This window comes from Miniopterus schreibersii (assembly GCF_964146895.1).
Source record: "Miniopterus schreibersii genome assembly, chromosome: 14".
NCBI lineage: Eukaryota > Metazoa > Chordata > Mammalia > Chiroptera > Miniopteridae > Miniopterus > Miniopterus schreibersii.
The window spans coordinates 47,293,821-47,314,822 of record NC_138114.1 but is presented as its reverse complement, the minus strand read 5'-3'; the positions used below and the strand labels follow the sequence as shown (position 1 = coordinate 47,314,822).

General features: G+C 39.7%; 2 protein-coding genes across 5 annotated transcripts in view; one reads left to right on the top strand and one right to left on the bottom strand.

The window, feature by feature from the left end:
* Window positions 1-2,333, bottom strand: part of NHLRC2 (NHL repeat containing 2) — a 41,640-nt gene extending 39,307 nt beyond the window's left edge. For 2 of the 3 annotated variants that reach the window (XR_014000235.1, XR_014000236.1), the window contains exon 1: window positions 1,724-2,088. Coding sequence is in view for 1 of the 3 variants with exons in the window: in XM_081157644.1 (XP_081013770.1) it covers window positions 1,724-1,901 (178 nt within the window). In the remaining 2 variants the exon portion in view is untranslated. Of the gene's footprint in view, window positions 1-1,723 lie in introns of all 3 variants that reach the window. The other variant, XM_081157644.1, reaches the window with a different exon arrangement.
* On the top strand, window positions 2,323-20,664 carry DCLRE1A (DNA cross-link repair 1A). 2 transcript variants are annotated; one of them, XM_081157642.1, is made up of 10 exons: window positions 2,323-2,405; window positions 2,854-4,011; window positions 5,824-7,512; window positions 8,986-9,119; window positions 10,193-10,311; window positions 12,690-12,830; window positions 14,326-14,471; window positions 15,224-15,378; window positions 18,864-19,005; window positions 20,056-20,664. In XM_081157642.1, exons 2-10 carry the CDS (start codon window positions 3,552-3,554, stop codon window positions 20,214-20,216), a joined length of 3,147 nt encoding a protein of 1,048 aa, XP_081013768.1. In that variant the 5' UTR covers window positions 2,323-2,405; window positions 2,854-3,551; the 3' UTR covers window positions 20,217-20,664. The 2 variants fall into 2 exon arrangements, with proteins under 2 accessions (XP_081013768.1, XP_081013769.1); XM_081157643.1 differs by lacking the exon at window positions 2,323-2,405 and adding an exon at window positions 2,551-2,620.
* Window positions 20,665-21,002: the final 338 nt, after the last annotated feature.

Genomic DNA, 21,002 nt, shown 5'->3' with positions numbered 1-21,002 from the left:
TTACATCCTAGTTGCAAAATATTTATGAATCTGTCTTTTAAATTTATTTTCTATAAATAGTCAAGAGTGACTTAGATTGAGGATAGGGAAAGTATTATTACATGTCAGTTATTGTGGTAGGGGCCTCTCAGGCTTAATAATATAATAAACTTTGTAAAAACATTAATTAGAATAAATATAATTTTAAGAGCTGCTAACATCTGCTGAGCTCGTCTATGAACTAAGAACTTTAGGAATATTACCTCCAGTCCACAAAATAAACATGAATGGTAAACACCCATTCTATTTTGTAAGTGGGAAGTGGGCTTGGAGAAGTCAAGGAACTTACTCGAAATCATGCAGCTTACAAATGGAATAACTGGGATTTAAACCTAGGTCTGTGTGATCACTCATTATACCACACTGTTTCCTATAAACACGTGTTTTCTTTGAGGAAATGAACACAACCTCCTGTTTTTGAGACAGAATTATGTTTATGACTTCTTGATTACAGTTTACTGATAAAGAAACCAAGGAAAACTCATCTCTAGTACTCTGTGCTCAGTAATTAGGACCAGTAGAAAATGTGAGTCGGTCAAATACAAAAGCTTGACTATTCTGTTACATTGTTTACCAGTCACAGAGGTCAAAGCTCATGGTAACAAAGTACACTCGTAAATACAAAGACTAGAAAATAAAAACACCGGCCTAAATCGTAGCCGATGCCTTGCTGTCTTGTAATAACAATGTACTGATCTAACTTCCCACAAAGTTTTTAAAAAACATGCCTACGTGTAGATCATCTTTTCAAAGTTCCTTGGATGGGATACGCGCGCCCGTGCTCCCGATTCTTTGGTAAGAACTCCGCAATATTTCAAACCCAGTATCGGAGTAATAACGGAAAAAAAAATAGGCACTTTTCAAGGAGGGAGCAAAAGGCTTGGAAAGACACACAAGCCTGTCGTGGGAGGTAAGGTTCCGACGGCCCCCCCGTGGGACACCGAACCCCGCCGCACCCAGCCCATTAACTATGCATGTGGTTTCAGGGTCCCGCCAGGAGGCCCGGGGCCGCCCCGGGGCCAAACCATGACGGTCCCAACCGGAGGCGGGAAGTGGGGTCTCACGCATCAGGGCAGGACGAGCTTCACAGAGCAGCACTGCCGGGAACTTCGGTCCCCCTCGTGCCCCAGACACTCGGCAGCGCCTGGGTTCAAGCCCAACCTGGGAGACGGGTCACCATTGAGCCCGATTTTTAAAACCGCAAGTTTCACGACTTGGAGCGGAGGAGGGGCGGCCGGGCCGGGAAACCGGCCAATCTGGGGGTCTTTCTGGTCCGACCCTGGCAGACAGCGATCGTGAGGCCCTGGGCAAAGTCCTGAGCCTCCCTGTGCCTCAGTTTCCTCAACTGTAAAACGGGACTAATCAGAGCGCCTCCACGGGCTGTGGGGAGGAATAAGGAAGGGAATTAGGGGAACAGCCCTGAAGGGCTCGGGGCCGTGCGCCACAGGAGAAGTGGCTGCCACACGCCGGCTGGTACCGAGCAGACAGGGGACGACGAGGAGGCCGCGGGGGCCCGGGCGCGTCCATCACGGCGGCCGGGCTCGGGACGCGGGGACCCACCGTCCGCCCCGACCGCCGAGCGCCCCGCGCCACCCCCGCCTTGCCCACCGCCTCCGGGGAGGGCGCCGTCCCCCGAGGAAGGGGAGGTTCCGGAGGGGTCCCCACCCCGAGCCCAGCCCCTCACCTTCCGGAAACTCGGGCACCGCCAAGTCCTGCTCCCAGCCGTCCACCTTCTGCAGATACTGGTAGACCAGGCTGTCCTTCTCGTCCTGGGTGACGGCGTCGAGCAGGGCGTACTCCAGCGAGGTCTGCGCCGGCAGCAGGCCCGCGAGGCTGCGGCTCCGGGCGCCGGGGGCCGCCATGTTCTCTCCGGACCGTCCGGCGGCGGCCGCGGGCGCGCGGGAAGCGCTCGTCCGGGGCGGGGTGGGAGCGTTTTGCGTCCTTCGGCTTCACAACCGCACATTCACCTCCCTGTCCTCCAGCCCCCCTCCACCCTGGAGACACTTGTTTCTTTTGCAAACCTGCATGCAGACGCTCAAGTTCCTAGAAATCGCCAACTCCCGGTCCCGGGCGCGTAATTCAACTGCCGCCCCCGCCCCCGCCCCTTCTAAGTCCCGCGGCCGGGCTTTCGCGACAGCAGATTCGACAGGAAGCGGCCTCTGGGACAGCGTTCTAGAAACTGTAAGAGAACCAGCCCCCGGCCCTGTCGCTTTTAGGACATGAAATAAAACACAGTGAATCCGCAGGACTACAAAAGGGCCCAGATTTCCACCCCCCCATTTTTTTTGAAGTCCGGCTCTTAGACCGGAACCAGCCGATTCGACACGGCGCCGGTGGCGGGAAGCAGGCCCGCCGAGACCGGGCAGGTACGGGAGTCGGGATATCCTCAGGGGACAGGCTTTTCCAAGTGGGGGGTGGGGGTGGCGTGTGACCGGCCAGCGGCTTTGGCTTGTACACAGGTACAGTCATTTGTCGCCCTGCGCGTGTGGAAAGTGCGGGCGCGAATAGAGTGTCAGCAGCGGGAGGGGGCCCGCGAGGGAGCGGGCGCAGCTGGGGCTGCTCCCGGGGGTGCCGGCGGCAGGTGGGCTGCGGTGGCGCCGGCTTCCGTCCCCTCCCCGCAGGCGGAGGGCTGTGATTGCGGCCCCTCGCTCCCTGCCCGGGCGGGGGAGGCCGCGGGCGTGGGGCCGAGCCCTGGCGCCTGGGCGCTGAGCTGGCGGCGGACAGGGCCGGCCACCGCCGCGGCCCGGAGCTGGGAGGGTGGCCCGCGGCGGGCACGACCTCACACCCAGGAATTTGTGTTTGTCTGTTGTGCAGTGTCTGTGCATTGCTGCCGGAGGAAGATGGTGGACTGACCCAGGAAACTGCAGCGGTCGAATATCCACGAGTCATGGATACGGGCAGTTACGTTTACTGGCAGTGACACCCTTCTCCTGGCAGTGACACCCTTCTCCTGGCAGTGACACCCTTCTCCTGGCAGTGACACCCTTCTCCTGGCAGTCACACACTTCTCCTGGCAGTCACACACGTCTTTCACTATGGGGGGCCCAGTGCTGTTTAGCAGATTGAGGTAGCCAGCTAGTGCTCGAGCCCCTTGCCCGGGACTTGCGTGGGTTTGTGAGCTGTTAGGACAGTCGCCCAGTTGAAAGGAAACTGGTAGGAGCTTTATAGCAATTTCCCAAAGCTCATTCTGACTCCTCTTCGAAAATTAAGGTTTAATTTTCCAAGTATGACTGATGATTATGTTTATGAATCGAGCCCTGGAAAAGGCGAGGTACCTGAAAAAGCGTAGCCACAGAAATAGGGAACTTCTCAGATGCTACCCCTATGGTAGATTGTTGTGGTTTTATTGTCATTGGCCTGCTCAGGTTCAGGGTCGTGGGAATTTTGGTTTGTGGTGTGGTGGTTGTTTTTTTCCCCCGGCAAAATAATTCCATTTTGAACTTTTGTAACAAGAAGTAGACTCTCAATTTAATTTAGATTAGTGCTGCTTTGATGATAAAAATCTATTTGCCATGTTGGAAGATACTTTTTCGGAAGAAGACATCTGGGAATACAAATCCAGAAGAAAACCAAAACCGGGGCATCCAAGTAGTTGCTCTCAGAACATTCCAAAATCTGTTGAAAAAGCAACAGACGGAAAATGCCAGTCAAAACGAAACAGAAATAAAAGAGCTGTGGGAGCTAAAGAGAAGGCAAAGGACCCCGAAACGTGCCTTGGAGAAACAGACAGTCAGACTTCCACAGTTTCTAGTCAGAGTTCTAGTTGTGGCGATGGCAACCAGCAGTCCCAAGGCAAGACCACTCCAGGAAAGCACTGTAGGACTCACAAAAACAAACAGGTGTCTCCAAAGACACGACCAGTTCACGAGGGATACTGCCCAAACTGCCAGGTGCCTTTTTCCTCCTTGATAGGCCAGACACCTCGATGGCATGTTTTTGAGTGTTTGGATTCTCCACCAGCCTCTGAAACAGGTAAGATTACAAAAAAGACAGTGGTTTTTAAATAGGCCCGCTGTAGGCCAAACATCGGTCCAGTGAAACAGGCAAGGGAAGCATTAAACCAAAAGACAGATGAGACGCTAGAGGTGTAAGTGACTTAAACCTAGAAGCAATCAAGGTAATGCATGTGTACCTTTCTTGAGAAGGGTAAAAAGAGAACAGCCAATGGTATAATTGTAAAGAATGCTGCAAACCTGAAAGCAGTCTAAATGCATTTTATTTCATAAAAGCCCCTAAACATCTCAGTTGTTTTCCATAAACGCTAATTGAGCACACATTAGCTACCTTCACTCGGTTTACTTGCTTGACTCTCACAACAACTGCATGAGGTAGTGGTATTGACATTTTATAGATGAGGGTTCTGAAAAGTTAAACAACTTGTTCGTTTTGTTATCTTTTATGAAGCAGACTTTTAGAGAATTATGAATATAATCGAGTCTTCTAAATGTGGTTGTGTTGGATGCATCATGCTAATGTACAGGAAGTGGAACTGGGAAGGAGTCTCAGGTTACTAAAGTTCTAATAAAAATGTAACAATTGGTAACTGAAGTAAAGCTATGTTTTTGTCTTTTAAAACATCTAATAAATGTAATGTTTAAAATGTAGAAAATCCAACTTGGAGTATTTGGAAAATGGGTTGTGTTGATTTGTATGTTTTAAAGTTATCATATATATGGTACAGTGATTTTTAAATCTCAAAGAATTAAAATTCAGTAAAGTAAAAATAATACTCAGCATGGCTTTCATGTTAAGTATGATCCAGAAACCATTTTATTATTAACCTCTGTCATTTTAAAGTTCTCCATGAAGATGCAAAAGAACTCTTAAAATTTGGGATCAGCCTTTCTTATAAAAGTATAGCAAATGAAAGCCTTATCAAATGCTAGTAATTTGCTTTTAAGTGGCCTGAAAACCAGAAATGGAAGTTGGAGTCCCATGGTGAACACCTCAGGGTGAAATGTCTTATAGATGAAACCACCTCAAAGAGATTCTTCTTTCTTTTTTTACTGACTAAACTCTTTTGAATAGTCTCAGACGGACTCTTCTTGAATTGAACTCTGTTCTATAACAAATACTTTTTGAGGCGGTTTTCAGTTAAGTTTTAAGCAACGAAGTCTTCTAGTTTAATGTAACATCCTTTTTGAGGGGAAGAAGGGATCATTATTTTTATAAACCAGGAAATAAACATACTTGGGGATATGCCAAGATGGTTTACAGAATGGTACTCAATCGCAATGGTATGATGGGGAATAGTTTCCGTATTATTATTAACCAGTAAATCAAACTGAATTTCAAATCTTAGAACAGAATCTAAATTGTCCAGGGTATGAACAGCTCTAACTAATTAAGGTTGTTATTATTAAATAATGGAAGCTAATTGGCTACTAAATCTGTATTGCTCCATAAAAAAAATTTGGAGTAGAACTTCTGTGAGAGAGAGATCAATCTTCTTTATTCTTTATTGCCTGAGCAATAGTGAACAAGTGCAACTGATGGTGTCAGTTTGTAGCACCCAATTAAGAAATAAGTAATGCAAGCAGGACATGGATTTTGAAGGAGCTCATATTTGTTTGACTTAAAAATAATAACTAGCACCTTGCAAAAACAGACTGGATTACTGTTATTTTATGCTGATCTTTTGATTTGTGTAAAGATAGTTGTCCTAAGGCCTCAAAGTAGGGCTGATGATTTTACATGTACGTGTTAATTTATGATGCTAATACTGTCAAAACTTAGTCTGTGCTATGAGACTGTAATACTTTTTTTCTTTATTACAATTTTCAGAGTGTCCTGATGGTCTTCTGTGTACCTCAACAATTCCTTCTCATTACAAGAGGTACACTCACTTCCTGCTAGCTCAAAGTAGGGCTGGTAATAGTCCTTTTAGCAGTCCATCCCATGGGGCAGGGGCCAGTTTCAGTGCGACTGATTCAGGCTTTCTTTGTAGCCTTGAGGAAAAATGGTCTCCATATCAAAAACAAACTGAGAACTTAAAAAATGTTTCAGTTGATCCCTTGTTGGTGACACAGTGTCTAGGAAAATCTCAGTCCCCAACTGAAACGAAGAAAAAGATTTCCTCTTCGGCAAATATCCAATCTTCCCAACAAGCCCCACAGTTTGTACAATGTGTTAATAATGACAAACTGGTAGGAGTTGGTTTGCCTCTTGCTGAAAATTTAGAAAGCCAAAACAACTCAGAACACACAAATTTGCCATGGCCAGAAAATGACTTGAGCGACTGTGAAATCTCCTATTCTCCTCTTCAAAGTGATGAAGAAACGTACGATATAGATGAAAAGCTGGATGATTCACAGCAGGAACTGTTTTTTACAGAAAGCTCTAAAGATGACAACCTAGAAGAAGATGACAATAGCTGTCCTTTGTTTAAAAAAGCCCACTGTCCCTTACTGAGGGATCAGGAGGAGAGCGGCCCCGAAATGAAGAGCTTCTTAACTCAAGATAAATACAATGAAGGATTGTATAAATACTACACTCTGAATGATTCTTCTGAACTTCTTTTAAAAAATGATAACATCATTTTGTATCATGATCCAGTATATGCTGCTAATTTCTTGTTTCCACCTGCATTAGCAGGAGGGCTTGCTGCTGCTAGTTATCAAGCCACTAAAGCAAAACCTGATGAGCCAGAATTGCACTCATCTCCATCAAATAAACAGAAACAGATAATTGAAGAATCAGCTGTTTACAATCAATTTTCTCTTCCATTACTTAAGAGTAAAATGTCAAAACCTTTTGAAAGCCAGGCCCGAGGAGGGTGCCTTTCTTTCCATCCAAGCCAAAGTAAAATTAAAGAATTATCAAGTAAAAACTTCAGTGCGAAGAATAGTACTAACTCAGCATGTTCCTGCAGAAAGGCATTAGGTGGTATGCTAGACAGTCAAGTTGCAGTTTTAAATACAGAGACAGCTTCGAGCACACCTACTTCTCCTAAGTCTCTGAAAATGGTGCCGTCCGGTTCTCAGTGTAATGCTACACAGCCTTCTACCAAGGTAATGAAGCAAATGGATATAGGTGTGTATTTTGGTCTACCACCTAAAAGAAAAGAAGAGAAAGTGATGGGGGAAAGTACATTAGAAGGGATGAACTTAAATCCAGTTGTAAGTCCTAATAAAAAGAGGTCCGGGCAGTGCAAGAGGAAAGCAGAAAAATCTTTAAGTGATTCAGAATTTGATGCCAAGGATTTGAATGAGAATTGGCAATCTGTGGAACCTAGTAAGAGGGCACAGCATCAAAGAAAGAGACTTAAAAAGTCAGACTCACAACCGTTAGGAACACCTCAGAAGAGGTCAAATTACCTTGTTAACAAGACGAAAGCTGGAGCAGTCAATTTAAGCAAAGACAAAGGTTTCATAAAGTCAGCTGGTGGTGGGCTGCAGAGAGGCCACAGGAAGATCCCAGACTCATCTGCTGCAGAATTAAGAAGGACATGTCCATTCTATAAGAAAATACCTGGTAAGCTGAAATATCAACGCTTATTGTATCTACAGAGAGTCAGCTTTTTAAAATTTCACGTTCATTGCCCAGTGTGTGTGTTTGCATGAAACAGTTTTGTGTATGTATTTCCTACGATACTTCACTGACTTGTTACGTAGATTTTTGTGTGTGTGTGTTTAACCTTTTTTGCTCCATTCGGTGAAGTTTTATTCAACATATTCTATGTACATGATACTGTACTAGTTAGGTGGGTGTTATAGATTTGACAAAGACTAGTGAAGATCAGATTAATACAGGAGGAGGAAACGCTCCCTATAAAATAACTATAATAAAAGACAGTCTCTAAGCATCTCTGAGGAGAACTGCAAAGCACTAAATAGCTTCAAAGAAGGACAATGTCACAGGTTATATAGGTCGTCATAAATGCCAAACATTTTTAAACCACATCATAACTTAGTTTCTCAGCTTTTTCATATGCTTGTGATTTTTCATGTCTTCATAGGTGAGTTAGTGGGAAAATGTCTGGTGAAATGAATTTTTATATTGAAGGAACCAGTAACTCTTATGAAAAGAATATAAAAGAAAACTGCCGAAATACACTTGGTTTCAAAAAGATTTTTCAAGTGCTCTATTGATGATTTAGAGCTATAATTTGTTCAAAATATTTATGTAGAGAATAGCATTTTTGTCCATCATAGCTCTAGTTTTGCTTTTAATAATTATTTTGATTGACATTTCTGTACTTTAAACCAGTCTAAACTAGTATACCATGTGTTGATAAGTCTCAATAGAATTATTTGCTTATTTACTTGCATATAATTGGGTATTTTTTTCATGAACACATTTTAGAACAGCTCAGCCTTTTTAACTTTTTTTTTAATTGCTCCTCTAGAGAGACATTTTAGGCATTTTGTGTGTTTGTTTCCCTCCCTCTTTCCCACTCCTCACAATGAAATTCAAATAGTACTGACGTACTTTTTATCTGTTATTGTACTGTGGCCCTTTGGAGGACCTCAAACCATTGTAATATGTAAGATTATTTGGGGCCTTCAATCATTTTTGCCACCTTAGCATTCATGTTTTGGAAGAGTTAGCATTCTCCTTTGGCTATTTTGCAGCAGTAAAGGAATTTAGGTGACTAGTAAGTATCGGGAAAATATTCCAAGAAATAATACTCAAAGTAAAACAAAGAAGTTATTGGTTTGTAGTTTAGTATTTTGATTTTTTCATATAATTATTCATTTAAAAAAGCATATACTGGGATATTTAGTGGAAACTTACAAGACTCATTTTCATCTCTAGTATCTCTAGTATCATCTAGTATCTAGTACCTTTTGCTGACTAACCTGGCGTAAGTTTTAAATTAAATTGCAAAGTTAACTTAGAAGTGAGATGTGAAGACATTCGAGGGTTCAGTATTTGTAATCAAGTTGAGTTATCTTTTTCTTGGTTGGCGTTGCTCAAGCAGCTGTGTTGGTGTTCTCATTGCAGGAACCGGCTTTACCGTTGACGCCTTCCAGTATGGCATGGTTGAAGGTTGCACGGCCTATTTCCTCACGCATTTTCATTCTGATCACTATGCTGGATTGTCTAAAAACTTCACATTTCCCATTTACTGTAGTGAGGTGAGTTTTAGTATTCTAAATTATGCATTTGTAGAATGCAGTGAATTTCTAAGCAATTTGGTTAAAAAGGAATAATTAAAATTGTAAGATCTATCAATCTACTAGACAAGATATGAGAAAACAGATTCTATGTTGATATTCTAGAATTGAATGTGTTATTTTCAATAGTTACAAAAGTTTTAAAAAAAAATATGCTTTAGTATGTGGAAATAATAAACTACTTCACAGTGTACTAAAGAAAAATCTAAGTTTTGTTTAGTAAACATTAACTGAGTGCCTAAAAAATCAAGGCCAAGTACCTAATTTAAAGGAGCTTACACCCTTAAGGGATGTGTTCACAAATAATACCCAATGGGATCAGTATTGCAGTAGAAAAGTGAATGGAGTGCCAGGAAGTAGGGAGAAAGGAATGCTTTACTCTGTCCCAAGCTAAGGTTAGAGAGGGTTTCGTGATGCAAAAAATAGTTTGAACTAATTATTGAAAGGTGAACATTTTATTGCCTACTGCTACAGGCTTTGGTAGAATTTGATTTAATTCTCACAGCGTTCTTGAGTTATCTTCTTTATATTGATGAAGTAACTGAAGCTTGAAGAGGTTAAGTGATGTGCCCCCAGTCAGGGCTAGTAATGAAGCCAGAAGTTGAACACAGATCTGTTTGGTTCCAGGACCAGGCAGAGGAGAGAGGAGAGAGCATTCCAGGTAGAGAGTGGAGTTTGTTATATAAAGGCAGACACCTGAGAAACAGACCCATTCCAGGCACTTCAAGTATTTCAGAATCGCTAGACACAAGATAGGGAAATAGGAGATAAACCTGCATAAATGGGCAGGGGCCAGATCATGAAGGGTTTTGTATATCACGCCAGGGATGGACTTTTCACAGGTAAGAGAGAGCTGGTGACAGTATTTAAGCAGAGCATGACACAGCCATCTTCCTGGCATTTTGGAATGTTTACACCGGATTTAAGGGGGAGAACACAAGATTATTAAGATACTTGGGCTCTAACCAGGATATGAAATAAAATACTTATTTAGTGTTTTACTGGATCACCAATAAGCACATTGTGTTTTGCAGATAACTGGCAATTTGTTGAAGAGCAAACTTCACGTGGAGGAGCAGTATATCCATCCATTACCAATGGACACCGAATGCATAGTGAATGACGTCAAAGTTGTTTTGCTTGATGCCAATCAGTAAGTATTAAAGGGTGTTTTTTTTGGGAAATGGTTTCCCTCTTTTCCTCACTTTTTAAAAATTTATTGTTGACAGTATTACAGATGTCCCACCCCTTTTCCTCATATTTAAAAATGTAAAGTACTGTCACTATTTACATTGCAAAAATGGCAGCTGTTGACTTTCTTCTTTCTACCTTTCATAGAGTGCTAGCCTCATGTACCTGAGAGATCATAGAGATTTAAAATTAAGTCTAAATTGAGGTCTCCTAAAATCGAGGCCAGTGCTCTTTCTTCAGGTCGCCTTTAAGTTGTCGTCTGCGAACTTTGCTGTTCTTTTTTTAATTACCAATTACAACTCAAGTTCTCTCTTTTTTTTTTTTAAGTCAACTTTATTGAGGTAAATAAAATGGACCAATTTTAAGTGTTTGCTGAATTTTGGCAAAAGTACACACCCATTTAATTTCTGCCGCAATAAAAATACAGAAATGTGTTTCCTTTCCCAAAGGTTTCTTTGTGTTCTTGCTCAGTGAATCCCCAGCCCCACCATTTGTTCTGTTTTGTATCACAATGGATTAGATTTGTCTTTCCTAGGGATTCATCTAAATGAAATTACACGGCATCTACTCTTTTATGTCTGGTTTCTGTCGCTCGTCATGTTTTTGAGATTCATCTATGCAATTGTGTTCCTTTTTATTACTGAGTAGTGTCTGTTGTATGGACACCTGACAGTTTGTTTATCCACTTACTTCTTGATGGACAACTGATTTTTGTTTATTGACTTTGTATCTCAAGATCTTGCTACATTTGTTCATTAGTTATAATAGGTTTTTCGTAGATTCTTGAAAATTTTCTGCATATCCAATCATGTCATCTGTAAATAAAGGAAATTTTGGTTTGCTTCTTACTTTCCATTTGGAGTGCTTTTTTCCCTCTTGTTTATTGTTGTGGCCCAGACCTTCAGTACAGTGTTGACTAGGAATGGTTAGAGCAGACATGCCACCTTGTTTTTGATCTTAAGAGGAAAAGCTTTCACTCTTCCTCCATTAAAAATGATGTTAGCAGTAGATTTTTCACAGGTGCCTTTTATCAGGTTGAGGAAGTTCCCATCTGTTCCTAGTCTCCTGAGCATTCATAATCATGAATAGGTGTTGAATTTTGTGAAATGCTTCTTTGGTATCAAGATGATCATATGATTTTTCCCCTTTATAATGTTAACATGGTAAAAATTACAGTGGTGTACTTTTTGAATGTTAAGCCAGCCTTGCATTGCTGGGATAAACCCCACTTGGTCTTCATGTTTTACCCCTTTAAAGAATACATTGCTGGACTTGATATGCTAATGAAATTTTATGTCTGGTTTTGTGATGGATATTGGTCTTTATTTTTTTTTATAACGCTTTGTCTGGTTTTGCTATCAGGGTAATGCTGGCCTCATGAAGTGTTCATTCCTCCTCTCTTTTCTGAAAGTTGGTTGTATAGAATTGGTAATATTTTTTCCTGAAGTGTTTGATAGAATTCCCCAGTAAAATAATTGGGGTCTGAAGTTTTGGAGCAAGGAGGTAAGAAGAAGGTTTTAATTACAAATGTAATTATTTCCTGTGTTTTCTTAGAATTCAAAATGAAAGTTCTTGTGTTTTGGCAGAATTTCTAAACCCCATTGTATCAGGGGTCCTTTAGACTCAGTGGCTCCTGAGAAGGACTTACAGGACTCAGCAAAGCTGCCAAACATGTACAACTTACAACGAGGAAGAAATATAGATTAAAGTCAGCCAAGGGAAAAGGCAAACGGGGTGGACCCAGGAGAAGCCAGGCACAAGTGCACAGGTGTCATCTTCTAGTGCGTAGCACAGATGTGCCCAGTTCTCCCAGGAGCCATGTGTAATAGCACCTATGAGATGTTGCCACCCAGAGAAGCTCACCGGAGCCTTGTCCTTTTTACTGGGGGTCATATAGGCACTCAGCACCATGTGACTGACCTCAGCTACTCAGGCTCTAGTCCCCTGAGCAAAAACTGTTCGCCAGAGATCACAGTATTGGCCTAAGCTGTTTGATCACACTAGTAACACGTGGCCCAGGCCTCGGGCGTACATAATGCACTCTCAGCAGCAGACTGTTCCAAGCGCTCAGAACTCCTCTTCAAGGGCTAGTCCTAAGGATGGGCCTTCCTTGGGGATGTGGAGTTTGAGAAACCAGGCCTGCCTTCTGGCACACCAGTTTCTGTGTGTGTGTTTTTTCTGATGTAAACTTCCTTAATTGAAGAGCTACACTTCCTCTGTCGCACAGCGCTCTGTCGTCGCCGTCAGCTGCCGAAGTGTCTTCACTTGATACTGGGATAAGTATGCTTCCTTGAGGTGCTTGCCTGTGTTAAGACGGTTCTCTGCAATGTTTGTGTTCAGCTGCCCAGGCGCTGTCATGATCCTTTTCTGTCTTCCGAATGGTAACGCCGTGCTGCACACCGGGGACTTCCGAGCCGATCCCTCCATGGAGCGTTCTCTTCTCGCTGGCCGGAGAGTGCACACGCTCTACTTAGACACCACGTAAGCGAGCTGCTTGTGCGCCTCCCTTTCCCACCGACGGCAGTGCCATGTAGGTTAGGAATAATTTGAGCGTTTGCCTAGGTAATCCAAACTATGACCTTTTGTCAGTTATCATCTGACAGCTACTTATCAGAGGGGTGCTGTTTGAAATAAAAACCATGCTTGCTTAAGGACAAATTTGGGATTACATGTCTTAACTGACTACAGCTCAATTTTTTAAAAAATAATTTCCTTTTGAAATATGGTTTATGTGAGAATCCTACTACTGAAACAACGAATCAAAATTGGGATGCAGCTGTTAGGAAAACACCCTTTTAGGTTACCCTTTCAACTGTCTGTAACTACAAAGTATAACTGTGAGGAGAAAACTGAGGCCAAAATATGACTCTGTTTCTGAGTATTCAGAATTTGTTTTTTTCTTAAGGTAATTTATAAGTGACAACTTTGAATTATTATTAGGTGCTATAACGTAATGGTATAAGCCTTCATCTTTTTATTATAGATTAAAATACCTCACCAATTTGTTAGAAATTATGTTACCTATTTCAACCTATTTCAAAGAGAAGGAGTTTGGGTGACATATTTTAGAAAAAGATGGTCTTTCTACATCCTGTTTGCGAACACTAGCTATTTTTCCATTCCTTTTTATATGCTTTAAACATCAGATAAATTAAAATAATAAGTCTTAAAAAAAGTTTCTTGTTACTTAGCACTATTCTGCATACAATTGTGAATTTCTTTGTGTGTTTCTATAGGAGAAAGGATTAAGATTTTTCTCTATTCTAATGGCTGACCAACGAAAAGTTTTGAAAATTGGAAAAAAATACATTCTTTTGGTATTTGTACTTTGACTTTTATAGTGAAAAACTACTTAATGTTCATCTCAATATATATAGATAGTAGTTTGAGGGTTAGCTTTTCATTGGACATTATTGTTTTGAGGTAGCCCCACCTGGATTTGGTACATTCCTGTAACACTGTATATATTTCTGTATCTCCTAAGAAGAGAAGATGACCATGTGAATATTAACAGTTTAAAACTACTTTGTTAAATTCATGTTTCATTTCATCATTTTAATAATTATTTTTTTACCGTAGCAGAATTCTTTAGTTCAGAGATAATCCCTATCAATAGATTTTTCTTTGCTAGTGATTGGGGTTAAAAAAAAAAAGATTGAGGTTTATAATTCAGAGCTAAAATAGCTGGCTGGCTCAAAATATTCTTGAAGGGGAAAAAAGGCATTTCCTTATTTGAAGGTGATAAAAGAAACATAATGAGAAAAGTATACTGAAAATGCATAATCCCATCATGAATTATCAATAGCCGGTAACAAATATTTTACCCACAGGAAGTGCGATAACCTGCGCTGGTGTTAATATATTATACTGCTGTTGTATGCAGTTTTGCTAAAGCTTATTTTCTAAAATAGCATCCAATTTAATGCTGTGGCTTTCTTGTTGCTCTTTTTATAAGTACCATATTTCCATATTCCAGATATTGCAGCCCAGAATACTGCTTTCCGTCTCAGCAAGAGGTTATCCAGTTTGCCATCAACACTGCCTTTGAGGCTGTAACTCTAAACCCACGTACTCTTGTTGTCTGTGGCACTTATTCTATTGGAAAAGAGAAAGTCTTCCTAGGTGAGTGTTAGCTGTATCTAATTTACATTAATATATTATAAAGATCAGCTTCTTTTTGCATAAAGCCCTTTCGGTCTCTATTCTTGTGCTTGGTATTTATTTCCTGAAATGGTTCAGCATTACCTTTGAAGTTGAAGGAAAATTTGATAGAGTCCGAATCATTTAAACTTTGAAAGGCTTAACCGAATGGAAACATTTGATATGTGTTTATGGTAGCCTTTATATCTACAAAATGTTTATAGAGCAAATGCCCATGCTCTGTTCATATTTTAATAAACTTTGAAGATGTCTAGTATATAGTTGTGTCGCTGCATTCTTTGATGCTGACCATCAGTTAATTATCTTAGACAATAGTTTTAATTTTTGTTCCTAAATGATTTCTGGATATGTAACTGTAGTTTATCTAAATAGTACTGAACTGTTTTTTGAAGTACTTTCCATTTCTTCTTATCTATGGTCACATAAGGTCAAACATTAAGATATGAAGTGAGGAAGCCAGGGTTTTAACTCCTCCAAATTTGGTTTCTTCCCTTCTTCTACCCCTTTCTAGACATATTTTGTAGTTCTTAAATACTAGGTTTTTAAAAATAAATTCTTTGGTTTTCTCACAACTTATTCCACACATTTAAACAACAAAATTATTCAGCCTTTTTGAGATGTTATGGTAAAAGCGTGAATGTTTTGAATTTCTTTTTATTTGGTAAATTCTTATTTTAAATTTTACTATTTTTAACCTTTTTCTTCGCCTATAGCCATTGCTGATGTTTTAGGTTCAAAAGTGGGCATGTCCCAAGAAAAATATAAAACCTTACAGTGCCTCAATATACCAGAAATTAATTCCTTCATCACTACAGACATGTGTGGTTCACTGGTTCACCTTCTTCCAATGATGCAAATTAATTTTAAGGTAAGCATCCAAGAGACACGTCTTTAGGAGGAACTAGAAAAGGTGCTCTGATGACCGTAAAAGTAGAATTCCATTTGCCCGCATTTAATGTAGTGGGATTCAGTTACAATGAAGTCATCGCCTGTAGTAAATTTGCCCTAGAAAATCTTTTAAGGGGAATTTTAAATATTTTTAGTTTTTTGTGTGTGCATCTCTGTATTGTAATTCACATGCCCACCAGGAGCTTAGGAACTAGAGAACTGGCATAAGGGAGGAAACAAATGCATGAGAGAAGGGAATAATTAACGAAGTAAAGTTTCTGAGAAGGACCTGGAAACCCAGAGGGAGTCATTAGCCTTAAACAGGAAAAGGGTCGCCTCTTCCTCTTCGGCAATTCCCTTGCAGCCTACAGCTTTTACAGACTGTTTGCACTGATACGCATTGCCGCCTTTTAGAGATCATATGTTTACAAGTCCAAACTTAACTGAGAATTTAATCTTCAAACAACTCCAAACTCAAGTGCCACTTTTATGATAGGAATTCAGATCAGTTTTAGTGACTCAGAAGTATTCATTTTGATACTGTTTTTTTCTTGTTGTTGTTTTTTGGGGCTAGTGTTTTGGAAAAAGAAATGATCTGAAACATTGTCTACTTTTTCTGTATTTGTCATCTGTTGTTTGTATCACCTTCAGGAGACCTTCCCCTTCCTCCAATAAAGTGACCAGATGTTCATGACATTTTTGACGATTTCTTATCTTCAAAACACAGTTAGAGGAGAAGTTGATGTTTACCATGAAGCTATATTGTACTTAGTACTTAAAGCCATTTTTTTTACTAGCCAGAAATGGTTTTGTTGCGTCAGAACTAATTACTTTTTGTGAAAATATAACCTGATACAATTTCCAGGGTTTCTAAGTAAGGCATGCTTGAAAGCCGTAAAAACTAAATAATACCATTCTTGCTACCTAGTTCAACATCCCAATTTTATGTGCATTATGTGGAGTTGACTGCCACCCAAGTGACTAAATATGGTAAAACATTGTAACAATCTTACAGATGATTATTTTTGAACTGAAGAAGTAATTCTAGTGGCATATACCGAAAGCATTTTTGTCACAAACTGGTTACCAATAAACAGACAAGTCATAGATCAGGCACTTTGAGTACCTTAATAAAAATTCCTCATAATAGTAGGTCTCCAATTGTGGTGAATTAATGACAAGTGGCTGTTGGCAATCTTTTCTGTGTTTGGCTGATAGGATAATAGCATGTTTTTGTTTGTGGCACAGGTTAATACGTTTTTGTGGTAACTCTAATTTGTCTCATGAAAAGCAGAAATTCTCATTTAATTCTCCTGAGCGTTTTTGCAGAGACACATAGGAATGGATAAGTCTGATGACCTGTATTGAAAGTTGGGTTCTCAGTTTATGGTATTACGTTTGTAATTGCTCTAAACCTCGGTTTCCTGTTACTTCCTTTTCTTTGTGAGGACAAGGGGACTAGGATTAGTAATTGAGCGAGTCGCACTGCATCAGCTAGACCCTAGACTAAGCAAGACAAAAAACTTGAAAATTTGCAAAGCCAGGGCTAGTGTAGTGAAAACTTACTTATATATCCATAACTTAACCTTTTTTGGGGGGAGGGGGGTAGTAGTTGGTAAGAAATATGACCGTTTAATGGTAGGTATTCCTGTATTGACTTCAGATTAATAAAAAGTCATTGTTCGATAAACAAGAGAAATGAAAGGATTATTATTAATTCATTAGTGAAATACAAATGCCTGATAAACATAATAAATGTTTAGCGTCTTACTAGTAATAAAACATGTAAAATAACTATGCTATGTTTGTCTTTTACCAAATTCGCATTTTTTAAAGGTAATATTTCTATGCTGACATTCAGAGAAATTGGCACTCTCATCCACTTGGATAGTAGTAGAAATTAGGGGTAAATCCTTTAACTCAACAATCCTATTTCTAAATCCCATTTCTAAACTTACACTAAAAATTGAGTTCTTTGTGAAAAGGTCAAACTCTAAGGCTCCTAGGTGCCAATGGTGTGTTAGATGATGAGTCTTAGGGAAAGTTAAGAAAGGGCAGATAGTTTCCATTAAAAAAGACCCAGAAGGTGGGGTTTCTTGACTGTCTCCCCCCCAGGCTGTACGCTTCCAGAAGTGAAGGTGCTTCTCTCATCTGCCAGCCCCACACCAGCACCTGGCACTGAAGCTGGGACAGATACCTACTGGATGAGTCAATAGGTAGATGGATGAATGGATTCCAGCATCTCTTAGGACACTTTCATAGTTCAGAGTGTATATGATTAAGGAAGAAGGAGACTTGGAAATCCAAGATGATATTATGAGCAGTTTTGATTTTTTATTATTTTGAATAAAACTAGAATTTTATTACATATTTACACCAAGCCTTTGAAACTCTGGGTTTAGTCTTAAGACCAAGAGTGTTAGACTTTCTTTGGTATCCTTTTTGTATCCCTTGTGCCATTATTATCTCTTAACTGGACTTCTTTTATCTTTCAAAGATTGAACTCTGGTTAGTGATTTTCTAAGGATTTTATCAAATGGCATCACTTACAATGACTTTGGTTTGGAAAGTTTTATATTCTACTTCTGGTTAGTTAGGGAAGCATATTACTTCCAGTTGTACCAGCATAAAAAGTTTTAATATTATTCTAGCTCATATTTAAAGGTGGAAAAGAGCAATACATGAGAGAGTGCCACTGTGCATCTTTAAAATATATGTCTGTGTTGAGTATATGAAAGTATTTGTAAAAAAAAGAAAAAGTGTTTGTCTTTCTATTCTTCTGTCAACCCTCTGTCCATGCACGGGGATATTTTTGGGTTGATGTTTATCAGTGATAATATTTGTATTTCTAATATTAATTTCTTAATAGTGGTAGGATTTGGAGAGATGACTTTTTTGGTGGCTATCTGAATTGTAATTTTTGAACATATAATTACTTATGTTTAAAGTTGTCCCATCTTAGTTATTTTTTTCAGACTGTACTTCAGCATGCTTAACTTTAGATAAGTAAAGGTGAAAATATATTTTTTCAGTGATTTTATTTTATTTTTTGGAAGCAAGGCATTAGATCAGCAATTTTCAATCTTTTTCATCTCATGGCACACAAACTGATTACTACAGTTATGCGGCACACCAAGAAACATATTTTTTGCCCATCCGACAAAAAATAAGTGTAGTCTTGATTTCATTCACACCAGACAGCTGTTGTGTTGGCTGTTGTCATTTTTTTATCTGACAATCTAAGGGAAAGGAGGTCAGTGCCCCTGATTGAATAATCGGGTGTTGCATGTTTTAAACATTCTTGCGGCCACTGGTTGAAAATTGCTGCACTAGATTGTCACAGGCTGAAATTTACCAAGTGAAACTTCCTGTGACCATGTCAGTGTAACACCTGTAATTGTTGTTTTATTCCTCAGAACCCATCTCCCCTGACCATTAGATTGATGTCCTATTTTTATTTAACAGGGTCTACAGAGTCATTTGAAGAAGTATCATGGGAGATATGAGCAGATTCTGGCTTTTCGACCTACAGGATGGACACATTCTAACAAGTTGACGAGTATAGCAGATGTTGTACCTCAGACCAAAGGAAAGATTTCAATATATGGTACAATTATTAAATTTCCTCACTTTTAATGTTTGTAATCACATTTTTTAGAAGAGCCATAAAATTAAAGATGCAGGAGAAAGAGGCACAAAAGACTCTAATGCTTCAAGAGTTTCAGATCGCTCTGCGAACGTGTACCTGCTTCTCTAGTACATCATCAGCTGATACAACGTAGCAGATAGACTTTGACTGATACAGATCGTGTTGCTTGAGGGATCAGTGACATGTAGGGGAGATTTTGGAACTACTTGAAACGGGGCAGGGGGCACAGTTGTGCGCTGCAGATTTCGATGGCGCTGTGCCCCTGAGAGCAGGAAAACAGTGGCTAGAGATAGCTGCAGCCGGAGTTCCAAGCTTGACTTGAATGTTTTCATCTCTTGGAGGAGGTTTACCGTTGTCCTCAGAATGGACTTACTACAGTAATGGCTGCTGGGAACATTGTTGATATGTCACTAGTCCAGTGACTGACTCTCAGCCTCTGAAGACCCTGCTTTACTCAGAACAGGACCCTTCCTCCCTGTTTCTGCGGTACTTGATCCTTAGTAGAGAAGATGAGGGATTTTGTTAGGGTTTAATATTTATTTACTTATTTATTTTATTCATTTTTTGCTTGTTTTCTGTATGTGCAAAGCTTGAGGACTGGAATCTGCTTTCTTACTCCAGAAATGAAGTGTCTCCTGTTTGTTCTTCAAATTTTACTCATATTTCTTTTAGGATTTTCTCGCAATTCATAGCTGAGCAGAGTGTTTAAAGGAAAGAATTATTTAAAAAGAAAAGCCTGATTATAAATACGAATCTATAGAAATGCATAGTATTGTCTACATATAAAAGTAATAGAATTTTTTAATGTTCAAAGTTTTAACATTTTAATGTTTTAATCTTTATTTTTCGTAAAAGATAAATTTTATTATCAAAAAATAAAACATCGAGGAGTTTCTGACAAAAATACTTGGGATCACTTTCCTTTTCTCTATTATTTTATTTTGGGCTTGTGAATTTTTTTTATTAATTTGACTTTTTTAGTAGGCAATCTTTTCTTTTGTGTTCTAGGAATTCCTTATAGTGAACACAGCAGCTACCTAGAAATGAAACGTTTTGTTCAGTGGCTCAGGCCCAAGAACATCATACCCACCGTGAATGTTGGCACCTGGAAGTCTAGGAGCACAATGGAGAAATGTTTTAAAGAATGGAAATTGGAAGCTGGATATTGACTGTTACCTCGAAGGACTCAGTAGTAGTTAAGTAACTTAGGTGTAACTTGTTAGTAGTTAAATCTTTAATGATATATGAAATATACTTTATGTGAAAAACCTCACGAAGGTCACTCATACAGCTTATTTTCTTATCTACACTTGAATAACCTGTTCATGGTGCTGAGTGCCTCTCCGCATCATCAGTGATCACGGAGACTGGTCTCCCTAGGACCCTTGATTTTTGCCCCTGCCAATGGGGGTAGTTATATTCTGCATCCAGCCTTAACAGAGGAAATAAAGGCAGATTCAGGGACCAGTAGGATTCATTATAATGGATAATTAGATTGAAAGCATTATATATAAATAATTATTTGTCTTTAAAATTATTTAATGTGGAGCATATTTTTATGAGCAAAAGCTTTTATTTGATATGTATATATAAATTAAAAATTAACCTTAAATTCGCTGCACCGTGTCTTGGTTTTTAGGATTTATAACTGTGCCTTTCATATAATTTCATGAAACTCCAATACAAATAATTCAGCATTTTACTCTCAAGATAATGATTCAGAGGGCCTAGATAATCACCCAATAAAAGCTGGAGGAAAGTTTGCATGGTGATGTTTATCTGAGCTGTTTATTCAGGACGTCAGATAACCAAAAGTTTAGATTGCACTGGTTTTTTAAGTGAGATTATATCATTTATTTGTGAATCTTGATCTCTCCAACACAGATTAAATAACTAATCTAAAATGGAAATTTTAGGCCAATGCTCATTAAAAATGTTTTTATGGGGTTTAAATA